Source organism: Eulemur rufifrons, chromosome 9 (assembly GCF_041146395.1).
Source record: "Eulemur rufifrons isolate Redbay chromosome 9, OSU_ERuf_1, whole genome shotgun sequence".
NCBI classification, from domain to species: domain Eukaryota; kingdom Metazoa; phylum Chordata; class Mammalia; order Primates; family Lemuridae; genus Eulemur; species Eulemur rufifrons.
Window position 1 is genome coordinate 6193415 of NC_090991.1, and position 27642 is coordinate 6221056.

The 27642-nt window shown below is 39.0% G+C and overlaps 1 protein-coding gene across 1 annotated transcript; it reads right to left on the bottom strand.

Annotated features, from left to right (window-relative positions):
* Positions 1–2747: 2747 nt before the first annotated feature.
* On the bottom strand, positions 2748–26825 carry LOC138392467 (myosin-2). Its single transcript, XM_069483249.1, has 38 exons — positions 26622–26825; positions 26366–26509; positions 24811–24967; positions 23589–23616; positions 23392–23506; positions 23196–23288; positions 22584–22647; positions 22378–22476; positions 21469–21572; positions 20818–20956; positions 20336–20454; positions 20097–20246; positions 18687–18857; positions 18289–18598; positions 17599–17669; positions 16637–16724; positions 16430–16547; positions 15169–15292; positions 14944–15080; positions 13306–13561; positions 11479–11721; positions 11211–11387; positions 10983–11128; positions 10810–10900; positions 10334–10723; positions 9565–9691; positions 8755–8873; positions 8429–8625; positions 7512–7695; positions 7272–7437; positions 7045–7169; positions 6569–6877; positions 6278–6481; positions 5262–5387; positions 4998–5168; positions 4810–4914; positions 4597–4692; positions 2748–2900 (listed from the first exon to the last, which is right to left on the bottom strand). Exons 1-38 carry the CDS (start codon positions 26823–26825, stop codon positions 2748–2750), a joined length of 5820 nt encoding a protein of 1939 aa, XP_069339350.1.
* Between the last annotated feature and the right edge of the window lie 817 nt (positions 26826–27642).

Below are 27642 nucleotides of genomic sequence, written 5' to 3' on the forward strand. Positions count from 1 at the left end.
GAGCCCTGTCCTCACACACACTTACCTTGAAGCTTTATGAGGAGAGACAAGTCATGCTCATTCCAAGGGTACTTTTATAGGATCAAATATGGAAAACACGTAACCTCCTCCTCTTTCTTAAAACATTTTTGGCAAAACATGTTTTTGGCATTGAAGGTCTCCAAGCCTAATTCCCCTCATATTAAAGATGTTTGGATATAATTAGAAATATTTCCTCTCACATTGGGTTAAGTATATGAACCAATCTCCTATAAATAATTTGAGTTGTTGGCAATATGAAAGTGATCTGTCTGTGGAATAATGTAAGGTGTTGTTTCAAAGACAGCTAAGTTCTGGAATCCCTGGACTTTGTTGCCTACTGCTCTTCTGTTTCACTCAGTCGCCTGTGTGAAGTCTTTTCGGTTGCCTGCACAATTACAGACAGTATACTAGGGAGGAAAGTTTCTGCTTTTCAGCGGAGTGTTCTAAAAAGATTGTTGGTTCCTCCCAAGAAGACAGGATTTCTTTTTTTGCAGTTTATTGTGCTTTTTCAAGGATGCTTGGAAATTTAATTTTGAAACTTGTTTCATGAAGAGCAGCTAAAGATAGCTTCTTTTGTTTCCTTTAGTAGTTGCCTCTGATTCATTGTCAAATCGTTCCTCTTGCACTTGAAACTTGCTCCCAGATTGTATTGCCTTGCCAAGCAGAGATGTCCTGCTTCTCTCATTTTTTAAAAATGCAATTTGCTTGTGAAATCCTGTTTCCTCTATGAAACTCAACATAAGAAAAATATTAGAAACAGGACATTTCTCTGTCTAAATATGCAGCATGTGTGACCTCTCCTCTATCAGCTACCCATGGTATATATTTAACATCTTGTTTACAAACATTACCTGAAGATTGTTTTCTGTTCTAATTTTTAACTTGAAAAAAGTGTGTTTTATTGTCTCTGTGAGCTTGCATCTCTTTCTGTCAGCATTATCTGACTGGGACTGGGACCAAATTTGCTTAATATACCCTATTTTGCACCCACCTCTGTAGTATTGTATGTATATGTTAATTGATTTAATAGCTTGCCTTAGGAAAGCAGACATCTGGAGACACTTTTTGTAATGGTCACACAGTCATATTACCATAAGGGATCATCTAATCTATTTTCCTCATTTTACTAATAAAGCAACTGAGATCCAAAGAATAGAAGAGAATCTCCACAAATCACACAGCAGCTTAGACCCTGGTCACCTGAATTGCCGTCTAGAGTGCTTGCTGGTGACACTCTTCTACCTGGAATAGATTAAAGCCATCAAGAAGGGTCTTGCAGGGGATTTGCATCCGAGACAGGCCTTCCTAGTCAACTGTTAGCCTGCTGTGTTACCACAAGTACATCATTTTACTTTCTTACACGCCCATTTCTTTATTAAGCATCAGCAAAATGTGGATAATGATCCTCGGGAAGAGACAACATTTTAATAATGTTCTCAGTAGGATTTGATGGGAATTTAGAGACAATCTTTTGTCCTACTTTGGATAAACTTTTCAATGAGTAGAAAGTAAGACATCATGTTTGGTCATCACTGCCAAGTCGTGAGACACTTAAGCATTGACAAGTGATACGGGAACAGAGTGCAAGAGGGGCAGTGAGGAAGAAGAGTGATTCCACAGGCTGCCTAAGGCCAGTGCCACAGCGTAGACTCCAACTTACCTCTTAAACTGCTTTCATATGGCTAATCTAGATCGTTCTCACACTGTGCCATTTAAACCAAGATACTCTTGCCTTCTGTTCATATGGGAAGTTACCATATAGCTTTTCCTTTATGCTGTCCAGAAAGGTTATATTTTCGGCTATGCATCTCGGCTGTACTCATTTTAAAAATCTTGATTTTCTAGGAAAACTTCTCTGAGTAATCCAGATTTCTACCACATCCAATTTTTGTACCAAACTTATGCCCATCATTGTGTGTATTGAGTATATATTTGAATGATTACTTTGAGATACATATTTTACTGATATTTTTTGAGTCTTTTATTTTGGCTCTTTATGTGATTATACAGGAGGCCACAAAGCCTAGAAACATAGGCTAACAGCTTATTGATAATATATAAAATAATGTTCTCTGTGTCTCCAGATTTGATATCCACCCTGTAGTTTTCACAGGGAGAAGAGTCACGTCTCACTCATGTCAAACCCATTACCCAATGCACATACTGTGGGCATGTGGTTGGTATATTGGTATTAATAATGAAGATAGTCATGGGCTAATTAAGAATACTTTTGATTTGTATCCTTGATAACAGTTATCAAGCAAAAAAATTTAATGGTATGGTTCAGTCTGAATATGCTATGTGAGATATAGCTAGTGCCATCCTTTGCATAGAACTGGAAAATCAGGTTCATGGTAGGGGAACCAGGATCTTTCTAAGATTTTACTATACCCAGATGTCAGGAAAGGTTAGAAAGAAAAATGACTTCCAGATTTCTGCTCATCAGAACAAGCTTCCCTGCTAAGTGACGCCGTTATGGTCTTGAAGGATTGCTGTAGACCTAAAATAAAAGTGAATACATAGATACTTTTTGGTGGCAGGTTGAATGTGATTGTTTGCCAGGAGAGAGAAAAGACAAGACCAGTCTAAGGATATTTTTTGCAAAGTACCCTATGCTTTTTATTTCCTTTGCAGTAGGGTAGCATAGACAATAAATACAGAGGAAAATGACCAAAGATGTCACATTTTGTGCCTCTCTTCTGTCATTCCATGGCATCAGGACTTGATCACTCTTCACTTATGACTTTTGTGTGAACCTCCCGGCTCTTCACCCGCAGTTTGTTGACCTGGGACTCAGCAATGTCGGCCCGTTCCTCGGCCTCCTCCAGCTCGTGCTGGAGCTTGCGGAATTTAGACAGATTTGTGTTGGATTGTTCCTCCTGAGAACAAAAATGGAATTATAAGGAACCCATACTGGGCATCTTTCTAGACTCTTTAGACCAAAGCGAAAAATAGACTTGGTGTCTACAGATAAGCAAAATCTTACCATCTCCTAGATTTTGCTTATCATCAAAATTAATTTTATGATTTTGGGGGGCTTGGTGTCTCATAAATAATCACTTCTCTATTTTTGCAACAAAACATATTAAAACATATATACCACATATAGAGCAAGAAAAAAAATACAAGCTCAGAGAAGAAAGCAAGAATATTAAAGTCATGGTTGTTAAAGCTCACTGTAAGATGATGACTATTCATTTAGGTTAGATATTCTTTATCATATTAAGGATGAATTTATTAATAGTTTATAAAAATTGAAATAAATTTGAATTTTACCAGATAAAATTTTGGCACATTTCAAAATGATCACCGTTTCCTCCTACATTGGATGTAACAATTTATTGACAGATTCCCTGATATGAAATAATCTTTACGTTGTTGTAAGAATTAAGCTTATTTAATCACTGACAGACAATTCCTTTAATAAAGTAAGAGTTTACTGCTTAGTAATTTATCTTTGCTATAACTGTATTCATGAATAAAACTGCCTTTGGTTCTCCCCCCTCTGCCCCCCCCCCCGCCCCGTTCTCTCTTGGACAGGTTTTGGTATGAGGGTTATACGAGCTTCTTAAGATGAACTGGACAGCTTTCCATCTTTTCCCATGCCTTGAACAGCTTACATAGCTGGGGGATTATCTGTTCCTTGAAATTTTGAAAGATCTATCTGGACCTGGGTGCATTTACAGAAGTAATTCTGAAATAACTTATTTAGCTAACTTGGTAGTTTATATTATTCCAGAAAAATTATCAGGTTCTTCAGAATTTCAACTTTATTGACATACTTTGTATTTAAAAAAGTCATCTATGTGTATGGCTTATTCCCTTTCACATTCTTAATGTTGTTTGTGTTTTCTCTCTCTTTTTCCTTGGTTAAACTTGTTCTAAGTATATTTATTTTATTAACCCCTCAGAAATTATCAAATATTACTGAAATTATCAAATTATAAAAGAATATATGCTAATTCATCAATTTTTACCTTTATTTTTAAAAGTACTTCTTCCATTGTTTTATGATTATTATTTATAATTTCTTGATTGGACTGTCAGTTTATTCATTTATTTTTATTTTTGATTCATAATGTAAGTATTTAAAGCAATGAATTAGCCTCTAAGCACAGCTTTGACTACATTCTATATGTTCATAAAAGTAGCATCTTTTTGGTAATTTTATTTATAATTAATAATTATTCAGTAATTATGCTTTTTATTTCCAATTACCCAAGAATTATTTAGGAAAATTAGTTTTGTTAATATTTAAGTACTTGGGAAGTTTTGTTTATATTTTGTCATCACTTTACCATTTTATGATACTGGTGGCCAGAGAATATGGCCTGTATTATTTCTGCTTTTAAATTTTTTGAGGTTTCTTTGTGGATTGAAAGTTTACTTTTAAAATCAAGCTATTGATATTACAAATGATAAGCAATAAATACAAAAATATACAAAACTTTTTAAGTACACAGTCTTCTATAAAGCAAACTACTTGTTTACTACAAAGGGTAGTAAATCTAATTATATGTTAGCTTTTCTTAATCTGAGGGCTTCCCTCTGCCCTTCTGTCTTAAGAATACTTACAGCCTCCTCAGCTTGCCTCTTGTAAGATTTCACCTTTGCCTGAAGTTTATCTACCAAATCCTGAAGCCTGAGAATATTTTTTCGATCTTCTTCCGTCTGAAAGATTATAAAAATTTCAGGGCCTTACTTGCTAAGCACATGACTATTGCATCAATGCATATGAATATTTAATGTATATTTCAAACCGTGTTTAGGTGCTAAAAACTACTGTACCTGGTAAGTGAGCTCCTTTACTCGCCTCTCATGTTTACGCAGACCTTTGACAGCCTCAGCACTACGCTTTTGCTCACTCTCAACCTCTCCTTCCAGCTCACGCACCTACAAATAAGAAGGCTCTTAAGAACTTTGATCCAATAAGGCATTGGAAGCTGATGAAAATAGGCAGATATTGGGAGACCCACCCTGGCCTCCAGTTTCTGAATCTGCTTCTTCCCGCCCTTCAGCGCCAGCTGCTCAGCCTCGTCCAGACGGTGCTGCAGGTCCTTCACCGTCTGCTCCATGTTCTTCTTCATCCGCTCCAGGTGAGCGCTGGTGTCCTGCTCCTTCTTCAGCTCCTCGGCCATCATGGCAGCCTAGTTAGCAAATAAATCAAGAAAATCAAGAAAGCTATAGATGTTAGAAAAATCTCACTGCTAAATTAATGGAGAAATATGACTGTCACTCACATCAGTGATGGCCTTCTTGGCCTTCTCTTCTGCATTGCGGGCTTCCTGGATAATGTCCTCCATCTCTCCCTGAATTTGGGAAATGTCTGTCTCCAGCTTCTTCTTGGTGTTGATCAGGCTGGTGTTCTGTTTAAAAATAAGTTATACTTTTTTTAATTGTTTTACCAAAGTACTTAGTGGTAGCCATTTTTTGAAAAAAAATTCAGATAAAAATTGCAAGTCAAAAAATATGCCCTTCAAGGCCAAGCATGGTGGCTCATGCCTTTAATCCTAGCACTCTGGGAGGCTGAGGCAGGAGGATCACTCGAGGTCAGGACTTCCAGACCAGCCTGAGCAAGAGCGAGACCCCGTCTCTACTAAAAATGGAAAGAAATTATCTGGACAGCTAAAAATATATAGAGAGAAAAATTAGCCAGGCATGGTGGTGCATGCCTGTAGTCCCAGCTACTTGGGAGGCTGAGGCAGGAGGATTGCTTAAGCCCAGGAGTTTGAGATTGCTGTGAGCTAGGCTGACGCCACAGCACTCTAGCCCGGACGACAGAGCGAGACTTTGTCTCAAAAAAAAAAAAAAAATGCCCTTTAATATTAAAGAATTTTGTTATGTGATACAATTAAATAAAATTGAAATGTTATAGAATATTCAGCATTCAGCATCTTCAAGTGTGTAGTTCATAAGTTGACCAAATTGTTCTATAATTTCATAATTGCCATTTACCAATAAGACTATTCACAGGGGTAAAAAATATAATGGCTGTATCATTTCTCACAATGAAAATGTCAATATTGATAATGAGGGTCAATAAAAACAGTAACACAATGGAATATGGAACAGCTTTAGAATATTGTAGGAAGTAAATCAGTAATAATTTTTCAAAATAAAATGGTGAAAGAGTTCTTAATAATAGAGTGAAAATTTGGTAGAAGCATAAAACCTGGCTGTCATATAAAAAATTCAGGCTTATCTTCTGAGACACATAAACATTTACTGCAGGGGAGTTCTTTGTGCTGAATCCTACCTGGGTGTGCAGGAGCTGGACGCGCTCACTGGCGTCCAGGAGCTCCTGCTCTGCGATCTTCCTGCTCCTCTCCGTCTGCTCCAGCGTGGCCCGCAGCTCCTCGATCTCGGCCTGCAGCAGGTTGGCTCTGCGCTCCACCATGGCCAGCTGCTCCTTCAGGTCCTCCTGGCCCCGCAGAGCGTCGTCCAGGTGGAGCTGGGTATCCTGTGGAACAAACAATCATTGAGACACCATGTTCTCAGGGCTGCAGCCACCCCAGTCTTTCTGGGACCATCTCTTGCACCCATTTACCTTGAGGATGCTTTGGGTGTTCCTGTAGTTCCTCAGGGCCTCAGCAGCCATGCGGTTGGCGTGGTTCAGCTGGATTTCCATTTCATTGAGGTCTCCCTCCATCTTCTTCTTGAGCCTGATGGCATCGTTCCTGCTCCTGATCTCAGCATCCAGCGTGCTCTGCATCGACTCCACGACTCTAATGTGGTTTCTCTTCAGCTGGTCAATTTCCTCATCCTTTTCAGCAATTTTCCTGTCGATTTCAGACTTGACTTGGTTCAACTCAAGCTGGATGCGCAGGATCTTTCCCTCTTCGTGTTCAAGAGATGCCTTAATGACAGCAGGAGGTGACATTAGCAGGGAAATGAAAGCATTCTGAAGTTTGTATGCACATCAATAATTTTGTGCTATGTAACTTTTTATTCCACCTATACAGATGGACTTAATTCTTTTCTGAATTTTTTTTTTTTGTTTATAATGCACAATTTGACCAGTACCTCTGCTTCTTCTAAAGCAGCCTGAAGTTCAGACTTTTCTTGTTCCACTTGTTTCTTTATTTTCTCTAGTTCATGGATACGTTTTCCTCCTTCTGCAATCTGCTCCGTAAGGTCAGAAATCTCCTCTGTTGTTTGAGTAAAAGACAGGGAGGGATTTGGTCAAACAGATGACACAGGAGAAAGATTCCTCCAAGTCATGAATATTATTGAAAGTGAAAGGGGCTTACGCTGTAAGTTTTTGTTCTCTCTCTTCAGGGTTTCTAGCTGATCCAGGGATTCCTCATAGGCATTCTTCATCTTGAACAGCTCAGTGCCAAGGGAGCGGGACTCCTTCTGGGAAGCCTCAAGCTCAGCGTGTGTTTCCTCATATTTCTGTTTCCATTCTGCCAGGACCTGAAAAACCAAGAGCGGTTACCTGCTGCAAAGACAGGAAAATAATGTAGAGCAGAAGATGCTGTAGGAATTACCTTATCAAAGTTCCTTTGCTTTTTGTCCAGGGCTGCACAGGCAGCATTTGTTCTTTCTACGTCGAGCATGAGGTCCTCGACCTCATTCTGCAGCCGCTGCTTCGTCTTCTCAAGGGAAGCACATTTGGCATTTACGGCTTCTACGTGTTCCTCAGCAGCCTGCAGCCGCTGGGCCAGCTTCTTCCTTGAAGATTATAAATGTTTTGAGAGAGAAGTGAACTATGATAAGAATTATGACTTATTACCACACTGAAGAGTATCAGAAACTTCATATTAATGCTACCCATCCATCCATCCATTCATTCATTCAACAAATATCAATGAGCTCCTTTTATGAACCAGATGCTGGGTACACAGCAGTGAACAAGACAAAAAAGGTCCCTGCCTCATGAAGTTTGCAAACAAGTGAGAGAAATAAACAATAAGCAAATCAGAGAACGCATAATAACACCTTGCAGATGTAAGTGCAATGAAGAAAAATAAAATAGGGCAAATGTGGGCAACTACTGTAGGTATTCAGTGAAGGCCTCTGTGAAGAGGTAACATCTGAGTCGAGATCTGAAAGAAGTCAGAGAGTGAGCCAGAGGGAGCTCTGCAGGGAGAGTGTTCTAGAAAGAGGGAACAGTAAATGCAAAGCCCTGAAGCACTGATGAGTGTGATATGCTTGACAAACAGCAATAAGGCCTCTAGTTCTCTGTACAACTATTTGTTCTTCTTTGTTTCCTTAACTTGATTATAGGCTAATAGGACAGGGACCATGTTTTCTTTATCCATATCTTATTCTCAGGGCCTGATAGTGACTGGCTAATAGAAGCCCATTAATGAATGTGGACTAATTGACTTAATCTTCAAAGGTTGTATCTTTCCCATTCAATGTGCAAAGTGTTCTGCGCATTCTGTCTTATCAGTGCACATACTTGGCCTCCTCCAGCTCCTCTGTGCGCTGGATGGCGTCCGTCTCGTATTTGGTCCTCCACTGGGCAACCTCACTGTTGGCCTTGGACAGCGCCCTCTGCAGCTCAGCCTTGGATTCCTGCTCCTCCTCATACTGTTCCCGCAGCAGGTCACAGTCGTGGCGGGAGGACTGCAGGGCGTGGGCCAGAGCACTCTTGGCCTATGGAGATAGTTAACACCTTCATTTTACTGGATATTTAAATATTCAAAACCTTATGAAAATTAGTATCACAAGCTCCATTTAGGATCAGCTCATGGAAAAAGAAATCAGACTTAGAATAAGAGTTACCTTTATCTCCTCTTCAAGTTGCCTCTTTAATTCCTCAATCTGTTGAGTAAATGCTAGTTTGCCCCTTGATAACTGAGACACCAGAGCTTCTTTTTCATCAAGCTGGCGTGAAAATTCACCTGACAGACAAAAGAAATGGCACTGTTTTTTAAAGTGAAAAAAAAAAACAAAATTCTGCAAGCCCATGTTAGAAATAAACTTCAGCTCTTATGCCTCTAAATTGAGTGCTCAAATGAATTCTCCATTGACATTTTCATACTCAATGCCAAATTTCTGATTTTTATGGTGAAACTTATATATCAATTTGAATGAATAAATACAGCTTAAATTCTTGTTGTCCTTTCCATAACGAATTCTTTCAAGGTTATATGATACTGTGCAAAACCTGGTGATGACTGTCAAAGAACAGAGCTAAAATGTCCTGTTCTACATAGTTCCAGTTCCATAGGACTTTTGGGAGACTGGGCTGCCCATTTTCCCATTCAGGAATTTAGTTTATGCTGTTATAGACAAAAAGAAATTTGGCCTGAAACAGAAGCCCTGAACTCATGCTGGAGTGACTCCTAATCTTAGCACCCCCTCTGTCAACAAACATTCAAGGCCCTTCTGGAACAGAGCTTGGTCCAGTCCCATTGCAATCTTTATCTCCAGGATTGTCCCAAAATGACCTTGCATGTAGGTTGAGAGTCTAAGCTCCTCAGTGAATCACACATGTTCTCAGTTGCTTTTATTAGGCTCCTACATCACCAAATCATTTGTTCTTAGCCACATCATCTGCACTTGAGGCACTGTGGGAGAGCGGAAAATTACCAGACTCGGTCTGCAGGCGTCCCCTCTGGGTTGTTAGGTCATTGATCAGTCGCTGCTGCTCTTCCTCCTTGGATTTAAGTTCACTCAATTGGTCCTCTAGAGTCCGACACATTTTCTCTAGGTTTCCCTACACGAGAAAAAGTAAAAGAAGGAAACAAAGACCTTTTAAGCTAATAATAACAATCTTTTCAGTTGCTACAATTTCTCCCCAAAAGTACAATATTTATTTTGATATATAAAATAAGTCAAATTATCTAATATATAATGTTATGTAGAAGAATTTTTTCTTTATATTTTATGAAAGTTAATCATGAAACTGTTCAATTTTAATATAAAAATGTAAAGTTATGTTCTAATTTTAAGATTTTATAAGAATTTAATATTGTATATTTTCTAAAAGCATGTTCAAAAATACTTCATTGCCTTTATGCATAATGAAACATTCCTTATTGGATAATTGAAAATATTAGAGACCTGTGTTCTGTAATCAGAGTTCTGGAGAGCACAGATGATCTATGTTCAAAAGCCGATACTGTCTGTCTTTTATTAATGATGTGATGGAGTTGATGTGCTTAGTTTAGCCTCTTTGAATTTTTGTTTCTTCATATATTAAATGGAAATAATAAAACTGCTAACATTTTTCCTGCTTACCTCCCTGGATTACTGCAAATAACAAATGACTTAATGTGTATAAAGTGCCCTGTGTAAACTATGATGTGTCCATCACAGATGATTGTAATTAGTAACAATTTCCCAGAATTTGTAGTACCTTGGCTTTGGAGACTGTTTCTACATTACTGGCAAGGTCATCGATCTCCATCTTCATCTCACTCTTCTCCTTCTCCAGTTTCTGTTTGACCCGCTGCAGGTTGTCAATCTGCTCCCCAAGCTCCGCCACACTATCCGCGTGCTTCTTCCTCAGGGTGGCCGCCGTGGCTTCGTGCTGCAGGGTGGCCTCTTCCAGGTCCCTGCGCATTTTCTGGAACTCGGCCTCTCGCTTCTTGTTCATCTCAATCTGGGCTGAAGTGGCTCCACCAGCTTCTTCCAGCCGCTCACTGATCTCCTCCAGTTCCCGGGAGAGGTCAGAGCGCTGCTTCTCTGCTTTGGCCCGGGAGGCCCGCTCTGCCTCGATTTCCTCCTCCAGCTCCTCAATGCGGGCCTGGAAATGGTCAAAAATATAAACTCAGCTTCTCTGTGTCATAACCGTGCCTCTTTGAGCCAGACTGATGAAAATCATGTACTTACTTGCAATTCTTTGATCTTCTTCTGCAATTGAATACCAAGTGCCTGTTCATCTTCAATCTTGCTTTGCAGATTGCTCATTTCAAACTCTTTCCTTTTATAAAAGTAGCAAAGGACAACAATTTAGTCTATATCTAACATTGGAAGCAAATTAATACGCAATTTTTCATACTTACTTTTTGAGCTTTTCATCAAGTTGCTGTTTCTCATTTTCAATGTCCATTATGGATTCTTGGGCCAACTTCAAGTCACCCTCAAGTTTCCTCTTGGCCCTTTCTAGGTCCATGCGAAGTTTCTTTTCTTGCTCCAAGGACCCTTCAAGCTAAATATAAATAACGTTGAGTCAGAAGGAATGCTTAGCTTCCTTTAGAAGAAAAGAATTTCCTTGATAATACAAAACTTACATCATCCACTTGTTGTTCAAGCTTGATTTTAGCTTTGGTCAGGGTATTGACTTTGTCCTCTTCTGCTTGCAAGTCATCCAGGGTCTGCTGGTGGGCCTCTTGGAGGGCCTTCTTCTCCTTGGTCAGCTTTGCGATGGTTTCATCCAGGCCTGCCATCTCTTCTGTGAGGTTTTTTACCTACAAAGGGTTACTAGGCAGCTTAGTTGCTGTACAGCAGTTTAGGTGCATGGAAAAACCTCTATATAGTATTATAGAATATGATTCATACCTTGTTCTCTGTGGCATGTTTCTCCTTCTCAACCTTGGCCAGTGTCAGCTCAAGGTCATCAATGTCTTTCTTGAGTTCTGAACATTCATCCTCTAGTTTCCTCTTCTTGGCTGTCAGCTCAGCATTGATCTCTTCCTCATCCTCAGCTCTCTCAGTCACCTCCTTGATTTTGGCCTCAAGTTGGATTTTGGTTTTGATGAGCTGGTCACACCTTTCCTCTGCATCAGCCAAGCCTTCGGCTTCCTTGAGTTGGAAACAAAATCAAAATTGGGAAGAAAGAATGAAATATTTTTACAATGATAAGAATATAAATTTCTGCATTTGGTCCTTTGGATTTCCTATTTTCATTTATTTATGTTTTCAGAAAGTTTTGTTTCATGAACCATTTGCTGTGTGCCATACATTTTCCACATGTGGGAAAACAAAATGCATCAGTTGTTGTTCTGGTCCTTTAGAAGAGTGTATTATACAGTAGATTAGAAAACCTATCTCCCAAAACTACTGTTAATGTAGAAAGCAATTAGTGACACAAGAGATCAGAACAAGTTGGATCAGTTCCTTCATGGTTTCATGAAAGAAGTGGTATTTTAGTTGGGGCTTAAGAGATGGGTATGTTTTGGTTTTGCAGAAATCAATGTAGTGGGAAGAAGAGCAGGAGGCAGGTGGGAAAGCATTCCAGCAGGACAGATTCAAGATACAGCTGCTGCTGAAATATTTTTCTTTGCAGTACTAGAGGGTGATCCTGGACATGATGGTCTAAATTTAAGTTGAGGCATAAAGTAATCAAGAAATTCCTGGCAACCTGCTATTTCAAATTAAGAGGGCCAGGGCAGGCAGGAAATGAGAGAGACATTGGAATATATTTGTCAGTGATCCTTCATAACAGCCTTTGAATAAGTAAAAAAAAAAATAAAGTGTGCTGCATGTAACCATGTAGTGAATATTATGGTATTCGTAATATGTTGTTGTCCCCAGAGATGCTGAGTAAATCTCTGGGGACAAAAGAAGAGAATCCAGGATAGATTTGAAGGGGGTGGGGTAGAAAGGTGCTCCTTTTCCTTCTGTAATCTAGAAGGAGTTATTCCACTGCCCAAACTTGACAGCAGAGACTAGTCGTAACAGACAAGAATATATGATTTTGTGAAGAATATATCAGGGCACTTCAACTCACCCCAAATGAAACACAGTCTTATAAGTTATATTTCTGAGTTGATGGAAGCAGTTTTAAAATGACTAGTTCAGGAGTGAGCAGTGAGCAGGCTGAGAGAAGAGAGAATTGAGGGTAGGAAGAGCAACTTGGGTGCTGATGCAGCACTCTGGGTGTGGTGTGATGGAGCACTAACTGTGGAGATGCATTGGAGAGAGTGAATCTAAGTTTTTGAGATTAATAACAAAAAATAATTCAATAAAATTTGATGTAGAATACTGGTATTTGTCAGCTGTCTAAGACCCGTGGACATCTAGAAGAAGTTCGAGGAAGTTTTAGAAAAATTACTCTCTACATGCTATCCTACTCTTAATATTTTATCTGGGATTGTTTCACATTAAAATCACTTTTAAGGACTGTATTTTAAAGGTAAAATAAGTCCTAAATCCTTAGTTTGATGAAATTATGTAGAATGGAAGAAGAGAGTTCTTCGTTGCCCTTGTGTTGGTTTTTGGGGAGGGGCTTATTGTACAATGATGGAATATATGAACCCTTATTAGTACCATTGGAGTGCTTTAGCCTTCTCTTTCCAATGAGTGTCTCCCATGCTCATGGGTAGTGGCCAGAGTTCTAGCACCTGCATCCTGATGAGTGATACCCAGGATGATACCCCAACTTACAGCCTGAACCTGGAGCTGCAAGTCATTTTTTTCTTTCAACAGTGACACCATCTTTTCTTCCAGTTCCTTCCTTTTTGCCTCTGATTTGGCAAGTTCATCTTTAGTTTTCTGAAATTCTTCCTTCATGTTGGCCATCTCCTTCTCAGTTTCCGCACTCTTCAGCAGAGGCTTGATCTTGAAGAACAGTTTCATCCAGGGCCAGTGCTTGACGTTCATGAAAGAGCGGATGTTGTACTGGATGCAGAAGATGGCCTCCCTGAAATTTAATTGATGCAAATTAGGTATTGTGTGGATGAGGAAATGAGATGCAATCTTGGCAGTGAGAGTCGGAGGTTCTGTTCCACCTTGGTCCTCACCTACTTTCAGGCATGCAGATGGAAGAAATTATATTTGGGGATGATGGTCAAGGTCTTTCTAATCACTCATTTCTCTACTCATTTCTTCACAAACTTTGGCAGACATAAGAATCATCTGAGAGCTTGTTAAGATACTGATTCCTGGACCTCACCTCCAGAGAATCAGATTCAGATCTGATGTGGAGCCTGAAAATTTGCATTTTTAACAGGTTTGAAAGAAACACTGATGATACAAGTCCAAGGGCCACCCTTGATAAGAATTGCTCTATATCAGTGCTTCTCAAATGTTCCCACTAAGTGTTTTAGTAGGAACAGCAAAGGGGGAACATGACCCTTGAGGGAGATGTGGACCATAAGTTCAAAAAGCCTCAGCATTTCTTTAAAAATCTCTGGCTTTATATTTTAACTTTGTGTGAATTTTTCATTCTACTCTGTAATATCACATTTCCTGTACTTTAAATTGTTTTGAAAAATTAATTACCCTGATCTATAGACAGCTACTCAAATATATATAGTGGATCATGACCAAAATCTATTATTTTTAATAGAATATAATAAAGGTATTAGCACAACTGCAAGTGGTAAAATTTGTTTCATGTAAATTATTTACATATTTACCTGCACATACGTGTATGTGTGAATGTACACGTGGCAATGTAAAACACATTTCTCACAGTGGAGAAATGGTCCTTGTCATATGCATCCTGCAGTTTGAGACACCTGTTTCTGTAGTTTTCAAACACTACCCCTGCATCAAATTAGATCATCCAAAAGCTACATGCCTTTATGACACTGTATTAACTTGCTGCAAAAAATCTTTCACAGGTAAATGCCCTTAATAGTTTAAATCACGATGGTTTGATAATAGAAATGATCAAGTGGAAGAAGTTATTTCTACATCCTGTGTAAAATCACTCTTGAACGTGCTGTTCATTATGCAGTTCAGTGCCCCTTATGTAATGACCTATCCAATAAATTCATATTAGAACCAAGTGCGAGGGCAAAAGTTCGTCTCTGCTTACTCACTGTTGTATTTTCTCTTGTTAGATGAGAACTATGCATGCTTTATGCTTCTCAATTTTTTCACACATATGCTCAGAATGTATTCCATAGTGACACTCCCTTCCTTAAGTTTTCTGGTACATGTATATCGCCACTTTATTATAGGACTCTCATTCATTCCTTCTTACTTTTATGCCCTTATCATAGCTGAGTCTTAAATGTAAGCTACCTCAAATGTGTTTTTGAAGAAGGAAGATGTGAATAAATAATGTTTTTATACCTTCTCTCCACCATCCTCTGGTACTCCACTCTTGCCAAGTACCCTCTGCACCTGGCCTGTGTTCGGGTCATCAGCTGGGCCAGCTTGTCATCTCTCATCTCCTCTAGGAGCCCCAGAAGACCAGCTTTGAAAAATACCTGTGCATGGGCAGAGTTGCAGATCAGAAACTTTACATAAAGTTCAAAGGGACAGGAATGGCCTCAGATCAGATTTAGAGAATATTACCTTGGTGTGACCAAATTTATACTGGGTGTGGTCAATGTCGATGGACCCAAGGAGCTTCTCAGAAGCCTTCTTGCTATCGATGAATTGTCCCTCAGGGATAGCACTTGCATTTAATACCTTGTATCTGTTAAAGTAAATACAGCTTTTAGAAACTTCGTTTACTGATGATGCAAACAGTAGCTGAACATTAAATGATCCATTTAAAAAATGAAGTTTTTAAAAAAAGTATTATTCTTTGTTCACAGGGAGGACATTGTTTACATGGATTGTCAAGCTATTGGCCATCAACTTTTACTGTTTTACCTTCCCTCATGGTTGCAACTTTCCCTTTTGTCCCATCAGACCCCATTCTCAGGAGAGGGCTCTATAATCTTGTTCACACTAAGGTGTAGATAACCAAGAAAATGTAACGTGTTCTTCTCCTTGCTAGATGTATTTGCTTTTTTGAGATCGTGAGTCCAAGAAAGCTACTTTTTATTGTGAAATCTAGTATACTTGAGCTATGGGGAACTGTCTTAATCATCTAAAATCAAACTTTAGGGTGCTTTGGGTCCTGAGCACTGGAGTTATCTGTTAACTCCACCTGACCCAGACATGGCAGAGACTAGCTCCCAGCAGTTGCCACCCAGCCCTTTGTCCTCTCTGCCTCTTCTTTGATTCCCAAGATGGGCTTATCTAGGGAGAAGGAAAAGGATCTCAGGGACTTTTACTATTGTGACATATCCCCTCTGTTTCTGGGAAATACTGGGAAACTAGTATGTGAGAGAAAAAGATGACAATAGATGATACCAAAAGAAAAGACAGAAAATGACTTATTTGTAGCCATACATGCATGGAAGAGGTCCTAGCGCAGCCACTTATTAACTGTGTGACTTTGGGCAAATAACTTAATCTGTCTGAGCCTCACCTTACTCATCTATAAAATGAGGTCTTGATAATACTTACCTCTTCTGGGTTTTAGGGAGAATTAAATGAGGTAATCCAAACATATTAAGCACTGAAAAAGGTAGTTCTCGTAATTATTGAAGTTAATGTGTATATCTATGAGCTAAGCCAGGAGCTTGGTAAATCCAATGAAAATTCTGCACAGTGCTTAACATGTGGTATGCCTACTTTTAAAAGTGGTTGAGACTTAAAATTTTTTACCTTTTTGCGACATTAAAAATAATAAGTAGAGGCACATTTTTCACTAAATTGTTTTGTTTTCATTAAATTTGTTCATAGTAAACTTCAAGATATGCCACAATTAGGAGAATCTGACCTCTGTTTGAAGTCTGCATAAAGGATTCTGCTTGGGAATCCTTTCCTACAGATGCGGATGCCTTCCAGCACACCGTTACACCTCAGCTGGTGCAGGACAAGTTCATGCTCCATGGCACCTAAAAAATATATATTTATTTCGCCAAAGAGTTATTAAAGAGGAGGTGTGGCAATCATGCTTTGCACTCTTTATTTTAGAACTTCTTACCAGGAGTTTTGGTCTCATTGGGGATGATGCACCTCACAAAATGGGGGTGGGTACTCCTGAGGTTGGTCATCAGCTTGTTCAAATTCTCCTGTAAAATCAGGAAAAACCTCGTCATCTCAGACTTTAGACATTATCATTAGCAGTTGTTGATGTCTATAAAATCAGTATGTATAGCCGAGTTGAATGACTAGTGTGGACCAGTACATGGCCATTTTCATTGAAGGTAACACCTTGAATGTTTCTCCTGAGATGCAATTTCCTCCTCAGTACCTCTTGCTACACTGGAGTTGCCAGGGGTTACACACAGAAGGAAGCCTGACATGTACTTCCTTTCAATTTATACTAGCACCATCCTTTTTCCTGCTCTGGTCCCTGGCCACCCACATGCATTTACTAGGCCATTGCCTTCCCATGCTAGATGGCCACTCTTTCTTCTACTAAACTCCATAGTTCTCCAATAAAGAAATACAAGCCTCTACCACATTTTGACTTTTTTTTCCTCATAAATATAGTTGACATTTTCCAATTCTATCAATCTTTAGGGCATAAAGTTATCTATAAAGGAACAATTCTACCAGTTATAATCGAGACTTGACTGGATTAGGGCAGGGGTCCCATGTTAGCCTCATTGCAGACTAGCTGCTAGAGTTCGTTAGTGTAACTGGTGTGTTTTAGTCTCTCTGAGTACGTGTCATTGCTCTTTATCAGGACTCAGCTAGATGATAAGTGGGAGAGAACTGCATTTTACAAAGTGTCTTCTAAAACAGTCTTCATTATGTGACTTAGCATGAAAGGTGAGCTAATAATTTCTGAGTAATTTAAATCCCTTCTCTCCAAAGTTAGATCGGCAGAGTGATTAGTTAATATCAGTCCTTTTCTAAATGACTTGTGCAAAGATCTTGTATGTTTAAAAACAAATTCCCAAAGGTACTGTAGAATGTCAAAAACAATTTCTTCCTTACTCTGAAAAGGGCAGACACGGTCTGGAAAGAAGAGCCCTTCTTCTTACCACCTTTCTTGGGAGCGCCCCCCTCTGGAGAAAAAAGAAGAAAAGATTGTCATTCAAATATAGTTTTGAAATGACATGGCTCCTTCTTGCTAATTTGCTGATTTCTGTGCTCATCAAAGTGGAACATTTGTCCACCCTTCTGGTCTCTCTGTTTGAGCATGAATGCATGTTATTTTTTCAACTAAGTTTGCATTCACTTTTCTGGGATTCTTTCTCCATTGGGAAATGAAGTGAAGGGTATTCACCCTACTATGTAGAGATGGATTCCCCAATATTAGAACACTTGGGGAAACGCTAACTTCAAAAATCATTGCTAGAACTAGTATTGAGACTATGTTGCCTTAAATATCCCCAGATATTCAATATCCCACAGATGTAGAGGAAGAAGGGGGAGAGAATCAGAGAAGCTGAGGCTTTTCTTTAGTTGAGAGCCTGATAGTTTCTCTCTGACCCTTTGCAGTAGGGCCCCTGTCAGTATCGGGTGACCCACAAGTGTATAATGACAAGGCAGGCTACCTACTCTATACTTGGAGAAACTAGGGTTTTGGCTGCAACCCTTCTGCCAGGGCTATGAGATCACCAGCCTCAATTTAACATCACATTTTGTAATATCTAGAGAAAGTGTTAGACTTTTGATCATTACCTGCATCAGCAGATTGAGCCCCAGAGAAGAGGTGAGCCAGAGTTTTCATCGCAGACTTCTGGTACAGCCCAACCACAGTCTCATTCAGAGGGTCCTTGTTCTTGTCAAGCCAGCCATTAATGTTATAGTCCACAACACCAGCGTAGTGAATCAGGGAAAAGTGAGCCTCAGTCTTCCCTTTGACAACCTTGGGCTTCTGGAAGTTGGCAGACTTTCCAAGATGCTGTTCATACAGCTTGTTCTTGAAGGAGGTGTCTGTTGCCTTGGGGAACATGCACTCCTCTTCCAGGATGGAGAAGATGCCCATCGGCTGGATTTAAGGCAAGACAAAGCGCATATGGGTGAATATGAGCTGCAGAGTATGAGAAGTGGTTACTGAGTGGCTGGAACAGGCCTACCTTCTCTATGAGCTCGATGCAGGCAGCCAGGTCCATCCCAAAGTCGATGAACGTCCACTCGATGCCTTCCTTCTTGTACTCCTCCTGCTCCAGCACGAACATGTGGTGGTTGAAAAACTGTTGCAGTTTCTCGTTGGTGAAGTTGATGCACAGCTGCTCCAAGCTGTTGAACTAAATAAATAGATGTGTTTACTTCCCTGTTGAGCAAATTGAGCATTTTTAAATTATAGGACTTTTCAATTTAAAACTATGTGTCCTTCAGCTGCTAAAGCCTGCCATAAAAAGACACAAATAAATAAATAAATGTCCAGTGGCCTTTAGATTATAGATGTCAGAGTCATTGCACTGAAGAGACTCCGTTGAAATAAAAAGTGGAAAGTATGGAAGGTTTGAGAGCATATTGAATCTACTATTTTTCTGCTGCCATTTTATAGAAAATCCTGTCATTATTAATACTCTTTTTCTGCATTTGCTTAAGTTTACTCAGGTATTTTCCTGATTTCCTACTTAACTTATCCCATCTTTATTCCCATTTTCTACATTTTCCAGAGGGTTGATAATTTTTAATTGATAATTTTCTGTTGATTCATTCTGGAACCTACTTTCAACCCATGAGAAGCTGAGTCGGAGTAGTCTATCTTGCATGGAAGTCACCATGGATAGCATGCCAAATGAGCAATAATTGCCACCCTTGTTATTCTTTAATGTGAAATGAAAAAAAAAAGACACCAAATGTTACATACAATATGATAATATATGCTTATAGTTTTAAAAAATACCCACCAAAATGTTAACATTAACTAAGTATAAATAGTGGAATTATGTGGAATTTTTTCCTTGCTTTTCTATATCTTCTGCAATACCCAAGTTTTGCTTATATAATTATAAAGAAAAATATAAACTTCTTAAAAACTATAATCAGGAAAAATGTATTTCTTAATCAAATATGAATTTTTATTCCATAATACCACACTAATGAGCCTTAAAAGTTAATTGCATTTATTAATGCTGACTCTAGATTATTAACCTTTCTCTTGGCTCTTATTATCTCTAAGTATTTCTGAATGATTTTTCCACCATATATTCAAAGCATATACTTTGATATTTTTATATCAGCTTCATTTTGTGGGATTTTTAGAACCTCCTCCCCCACCCCCACTGCGCTAAACTAATTCATAACCCTCTTTGGATCACATACCAAATTGAAGAGTCCTCATTACATGCATTGTTTCTCATAGAAATGGAATTGGCACTACAATAAATAATTAGTAGCTGCCCAGTTATTCTCTTTTAAGTCTTCAGATAACTTTGACAGTGGTAAGAAAAGGTCATAGTATTCACAAATTCCTTCTTACTGATATTTCCATTGCCTTATTATAAAATCCTCTCACCAACCAGCTACTAACTCACATCAAAAATCTCAAAACCAGCGATGTCCAAGACCCCGATGAAGTACTGCCTGGGCTGCTTGGTGTCCAGCTGCTGGTTGATGCGGGTGACCATCCACAGGAACATCTTCTCATAGACGGCTTTGGCCAGAGCACCCACTGCGTTGGTCACCTTAAAAGACAAAGATATAAATCTTGAAGTTATCAGAGCACTGTTAAAATGCTTTCATCCCTAGCAGTGAATTTGAATTATGTTCCTACCTGTTCTACAGTCTGGCCTTTGGTAACGTACTCATTGCCGACCTTGACCCTGGGGTAGCAGAGGGCTTTGAGCAGGTCAGCAGAGTTCAGACTCTGGAGATAGGCTGCCTTGTCAGCAACTAAAAGGAAGAAAGAATAGAACAATATTATTATGGTCCAAAGAAACTGACCTCCTTAAAAACATTTTTTAAGGCTCAAGTATTTTGTGCAGCATTTTGGTGTATCTTCTTGAGTATTCTTGCCCATTTTGTCACTAAATTCAAGACCTTGATTATGGGTAGTTTGTCCTAAAGAACTTCAAAAATTATAGGAAGCATCTATCTAATGCCCATGCTTCCCATGGTATATTATTTAGATATACAGGTACTTTAAAACTCAATTCTTAAAAGCAAATTTATCTTCCCTAGGAAAACTCATGGGTTACAAGTTAAGAATGTGATTTTCACACAAACGTGAACTCATGTGAATCACTCAGTTGATACCTTCAGTGCCATCTGGCTCTGCTTGCTCCTCACGCTGCTTTTGCTTAAATTTCAAGTTCCCATAATGCATCACAGCCCCCGTGAGCTTGTAAATGGAGACCTTTTCTTCATTAGTAAAGCCCAATATATCAATAGCACTCTGTCAATATAACCAATAGGATAGTTGTTAGGTTGCAATCCACACACTTACTATTAACAGTTCACGTTCCCATTCCTGACTTGTTGATCAAACTGAGGAAACTACCAGTACTAATGTGGGACAAGGACCTCCTTAGATTGCGTGTGTAGAGACTTGGTCAACCAAAGGCCATCACAGAGCATTAGAATTAAAGGAGCATACCCTCTGAAGATTCAGAAAGTAAACTTAGAATAGGGAATAAAGACAATAAACTTAAGGAACTTGTTATTTTGAGAGGTGGTATGGATCTAATGCAGGTAGATTGCAAAAAAAATTAGTTTAGGTACATTCAGGAATAACAGATCTGTAAAATGTTGTAGGGGCACATCCTACTCTTCCTTTGACTCTAAGTGACACATCCATGCTCATCCTTGCATCTTCCTTTGCTACTTCTACTAGAGACTGAATGTTTATCTGAATGACTATTGCTCTGACCCACTATAATAATTTCCATTTTCTTGTGTTCTACTTACATCTGTGGCCATCAGTTCTTCCTGATCATCAATGCTGGGCACACTGATTTCCCCTTGACTGACAAATGGGTAATCATACGGGTTCGTGGTAATCAGAAGCATTTCTAAGTACATGGACCAGAGCAAAGATAAGCACAATTATTCTCTGCATTAAAACAAGAGATTTCTAGACAAATTTTAAGCCACTACATGATGTTTGGTTGAAAGGTGATTGATGGGCACTGAAGGGCCATTTAAAGGATATCTGGTACCACCTCAGACACTTTGAAGTTGGTGTCATGGTGTTTCTTATCATTCTCTATTTTTAAAAAAACTCCTACACTCCAAAGAAGATAATCACTTAGTGGGAAAGGTTGTATCTATAAGAATAATCATCATAGTGTTGACAATAGAAAATTCAGAATTGGAAACAATCAAAACACCCTTAAAGGGGGTATGGTTACCAGAGATAAGTAAATTATGCTTATCTCTAGAATGGAACACAATACAGCCATTGGAAATAATAATATGGAGCTATATTTAGTGACATGGAAAAAGCTATGATATATTATTGCCCAATGAGAAAGTAGATTACAGAAGAACATGTAACTCTGATTTTGGTTGTGTAAATTGTATGTATGTATCTATATGTAAGGATATGTGTATAGAAATGACTAGAAAGATATTCTTCCAAGTGTTCATAGTTGTTATTTCATAGTCATAGGAATTAGAGGTGTTATTTTCAGTTTTCCTTTTGCTTTCCAATTTTTCTAATGAGCGCATATAAATTTTTACCAAATTTATAAAGCAATTTTTAAAAGTAAAATAGCATATAAACTTGACAATGTTTAGTTGTCAAATACTGTGTTGGACCATGCATTGATAGGTGTTGGTGCAGTAATTCTGAAAAATAATGATAATGTTTCTTACCAATTAGTTCTGGTTTCTTGTTTGATGTGATCTGATAAAAAATATGATAGCTTCTTTCAGCCTTAAGCTGGAAAGTAACTCTAGACTTCTCTAATAGATCTGGAAGGAAAAGTGTAAAAGTTCATGTGACATGCAAATTTGATTTTTGGTCAGTTTTATGGATCATGAAAAACAGAAATGATTTTAAAGGATATCTGAGCACTTACATGTTTCAATATCAGCAGAAGCCAGTTTTCCTGTAGTGCCAAAGTGGATTCTGATGAATTTACCCTTGAAAGGAAAACTAATATTACTACCTTGTTTTCACATTTATCAAATCTTTGGGAAACTCAAAACACTTGACATGCTAATGCTCTAATATTAAATCAATTCAGAGACTAATTTTGTCAGTGGGAGAAAGGGTATCTCCTATTTTGTAAGTAAAAGAATTTTCTTTGATTTTAAAATTGTGAATATGATAAGTATGTGAAGTAAGGGACATGTTGATTAGCTTAATATAATCATTCCATAATGTATACATATATCAAAACATCCTATTGTACCCCATAAATATATACAATTATTTGTCAATTAAAAATAAATAAAATTTAGACGTTTTGAATAATTCTAGCTAAAGACAGATAAAAAAAAGAATTCAGGGAGAGGGTCATATATCCTTTAAGACAAGGCTTTGATCCATGTTATTACATGCTCAGAGGAAAAGGAAAGAATCATGATGTAATGTAATGTGAATGAAAAAGATCCAGAGAATGTATTTGCAAACATCCCATAAATTTTGACCAGTGAATAGTGTGTATCATAGTGTCTAAGAGACTTACAAAGCGAGAGGAGTTGTCATTCCTCACGGTCTTGGCATTGCCAAAGGCCTCCAGCAGGGGGTTGGCACTGATGATTTGATCTTCCAGTGTCCCCTGCAAAGGCAAGAGCAATCCTCGCATCTGGGGCTCGGGAATTTCTTACCTGAGAGCCCCAGCCGAGCCTGGGGCTGGGGCTGACCATGGCAATCTCACTCACCTGCATTTTGCCAGAAGTAGCTTCCTCCTTCTTCTTGTCCCCAGTAACTGCAATTGTTGCAAAGTACTGGATGACACGCTTGGTGTTCACAGTCTTCCCTGCTCCGGATTCTCCACTGTCAAATCAAAACTAAGTCAGATGAGGTCCCAAAGCTAGCAGCTATCACAGCCATAAAAGAAAGCACAATATCTACTTACGTGATCAGGATTGACTGATTCTCCCGGTCTACAAAAGAGAAATTATAGACATTTAATACTGTTTTATTATATATTTGTAAATGGCAAGTAAGGTAAAATTGTAGTGAATTTGGTATGTTTCAGTCTGGGCTTTGCAATCATTAGGGCTTGTTGGGCCCTTCATCCTCCCCAATTTTACCACACATGTACCCATGTAAACAGAACACTGCCACTTTGTATACTCAAGTCTTCCAAGAAATATTTCCTTTGAGGAAAAATTTTATGGGGAAAGAATATGTTGAAAGCTCCAGTGTAAGTGATGATCACATTGGCTGTATTTTCCTGAGGCACCAGACATTTTCTTTTCTTTTTAATACTCTACCACTAAACATGTATTAAACATACACTTGGCTCTTTAGTTGCATTTAGATGATAATTTAAAGTAGGGACATTATTTATTGTAGATGCAAGAAGTAATGAGAAATGGGCATTAGAGATGTTTTTAGTGTGTGAGGAGTAAGTATAGTATAAAGGTGGTAGCTTTGGCAGCACTCATGGCTTTGGTCATAATTTTAGAGGAAAGTAAAAGTTTGTTTTGATGTTTTACTGTTTCTGAAGAGGAATTCTCTAAGCCCTTTCTCACGGTGCCACAAGTACTTTAGACTGGTCTAGCTGAGACAATATTATAGGAAATAGATCCATAGCATGACCGTCTTAATAAACAGATGTGCCTTAAAATCTGGAGCCTGTTCGGGCTGGTTCTGGGCAAAGGGCAATAGCACTTGTGCTGTCCTTAACCTAGACTATTCATTGGTCGTAATTTATGATACGGAGGATAAAACCACAGAGGCAATTTTTATTCTTCTGTTTCTTGGCCCAACTAAAGAGCCAAGTGCATGTTTGATACGTGTTTAGTGGTAGAGTATTAAAAAGAAAAGAAAATGTCTGGTGCCTCAGGAAAATACAGCCAATGTGACCATCACTTACACTGGAGCTTTCAACATTTTCTTTCCCCATAAAGTTTTTCCTCAAAGGAAATATTTCTTGGAAGACTTGAGTATACAAATACTAGGGATTGCAAATCATCTTTTACATTCTCTCCTTCCTGGCACTTCTCCATCACAAATACCAGCCTCAACTAAAGGGGATCATCTCAAAGAGTGTGTTGTGATCGACTAGTCTCTTTCTCCTATGGGTCAGCTCTCAAAAGATTATGCACATACAAAACATTCGGCTCACTCACCAGTCAGCATGAACTGATAGGCGTTGTCAGAGATGGAGAAGATGTGGGGCGGGGCCTCCTGGCGCTTCTTGCCTCGGTAGGCCGTCACCACCTCGGGGTTGTACACCGGCAGCCACTTGTAGGGGTTGACCGTGACACAGAAGAGGCCCGAGTAGGTCTATGCAAGGGAAAAAGAAAGAATAACTAGCCAAAGGCCTTTCCTGTTATTTGTGCAATTCACTTATTAATTGAATTTTCACAAAAAGGAGCACTTTAAGTGAGTACTCTATATTTCTTCAAGGTATCAGCATGAAAACTAATTGGCAAATTCAACACTGTGCTAGCAAAATCCTTCAGTTGAAGGGATTGCAATTCAGAATTTTTACTGTTCTCCTTGGGGCTTGTCACAGTCATTTTCACATAGCAGGAGCATCAAAAGCATGGTTTGGTTTTTTATAATATGTACTATGAAACATTGTTATTATTTTAAGGGAATGGGTATATATTTCCTGGAAGCATTAAAATAATTCGACCTTATGACATAAGCTAAGTGTCTAACAATAAGGGAATGATTAGGTGAACTGTGGTAAATCTTCGTAAGACAATATGATGCAGGCAGTTTAAAAAGCGAATGTGAAAATACGCAGCAACACTGGTATAGCATTTACAAACTATTTTTAATTTATAAGGAAACAGAACACAAACTATTGTAAATACATTATGATTACAGCAAAGGGATTTTAAAAATCTTTTGAAAACTGGTTCAGAACAGGCACCAACCAATTAGAATGGGTGCTGATACCATAAACATGAGGTATACCTATGTAGGTGTTGCCCAGCTAAATAGCGGAACTGGCTAAACTGTGCAAAAATAGGAATGCAGCATAATAAATTCAATTCAAAAATATTTACCAAATGTGTATTATGTGTTAGGCCTCTGCAAGGCAGTAGAAATGAAACATAAGTGAGGTCACGTCCCTCAGGGAACTCCCAATCTACGTGGGAGACAATCATGTAAATGAATGATCAGAAAAAAACATGAGACAGAAACAACAGGGCAGAACATGCAGCTCTGCCTGGGGAAGTTGGAAAGGTTTCGCCCAGGAGGTCCGATTCCAGGCAGAAGGGACTAGAATACACAGATATAAATTGCTGTTATTTGGGGAGAGTGAAAATGAGTAAAATGTGATCTTTAAAATAATCGTTTTTAAGTGTTAAAACATAAGTTTATCTTTTCCCTCTGGATGATTCTGGAGCTAGAATGGGGAGAGTAAAAGTGGATGAGGTAGGCATGTGGTTGGGATGTAAACAGTAGCTGCTCAGGTGTTTGCATGAGGGATCTGTGCAAACCCCGTGAACATGGGCACTGGCCTTCCCAGCTTTGGATGAGAAGGCGAGGCTGGAGTGCTGGTTGCTGGGTTGTGCATCACAATAGCAATAGCAATAATCAACATTTTAACTACTAGTGAGAGTGAAATGGGTCACTACCGATGACCCATTTGTACTACAGTGGAAGCAATGAGCCGGTGGGGGACATGGTGATGATGATAAGGACCACTGGTAGCAGGGCACTCACGTAGATCATCCAGGCTGCATAACGCTCTTTGAGGTTGTACAGCACGGCAGGCTCATGCAGGTGAGTCATCATGGCCATGTCCTCGATCTTGTCAAATTTGGGGGGGTTCATGGGAAAAATCTGATCATCCTTCACTGTCAGAGTCTGGTAGAAAGTAAAGATAAGCATTTACATTGACTGAATGACCAAACCAAAAAGAAAAAAAGAAGAAGAAAGAAATCAATAAAATGTGGCGGGCTCCTGGGACTCTACTCACCGCTCCCGCTTCAGTCTTCACTGTCACTTTCCCTCCTTCTCTGCTCTGGACAGTCCCTTTAACAAAGGATTCCTTGGGCTCCACCACAAAGACAGATGTCTTGGCGTCAAAGGGCCTATTCTGCGCCTCAATGCGCTCCTTTTCAGACTTTCGGAGGTACGGAGCAGCCTCCCCAAAAACAGCCATCTCTGAGTCTGCACTCATGGCTGCTGAACTCAGAGGTCCTAGAAGAGATAAAACATTTTGCACTAGAGAGTCTGGGCCCAGTTGGAAATTCCACTAGGTAGGTCTACTGTGTACCACATTACAGCTACTGAAACAAACATAATCACAAGAACTAAAAGGCATCAGGTGGTCACTGTGTACTGTGTTCAGGGCTTTACATCCATTATCTTCTTTCATCCTCCAAGATTTCTGCATTCTAATCAGGAAACAAGGTCTCAGGAAAATAGTCTCAGCGCTGCTGCCAAGTAGCTTGTGATGTTGGGTAAGTCACTTGATCTTTTTGAGCCTAAGTACCTCCATCTTTAGAATAGGGATTATAATTTATTTCTGCCTTTCTTAATTACAACCCATGAGATATGGCGAAGACACTTTGGAAAAAAACTTTACATAATGACTGAGAGAGAATTTGAAATAGTTCAGGCTATCATTTATATATAAAATGTCATTTACTATAACGTCACAAAATTCCATGTCTTGCTATGTAACATAAGAGAACTTTATTTCCTCCTCTAGATGTCCAGATTGGCTCAAGTTTAGTGGTTTATTGGGGATTATAATTTTTTTTTACCTTTTTTTCTTTTAGTTGGGTGCTTAGTAGAGTTTCTCTAACATAATTTCTATGCGTATCAAATCCAAATCAGTTTAACCCAGTTAAACTAATTAAGGATCCAAATCATAGCCAACATTATGCTCATTCTTCTTCATCGAAGGGCTCCCTTAGCTATTCCAAATTTCTTTCTGAAGATTGCAGGCCCCGTTTTCTCCATTCTGCGTTACCTGCTGGTTGCCAGTGGCA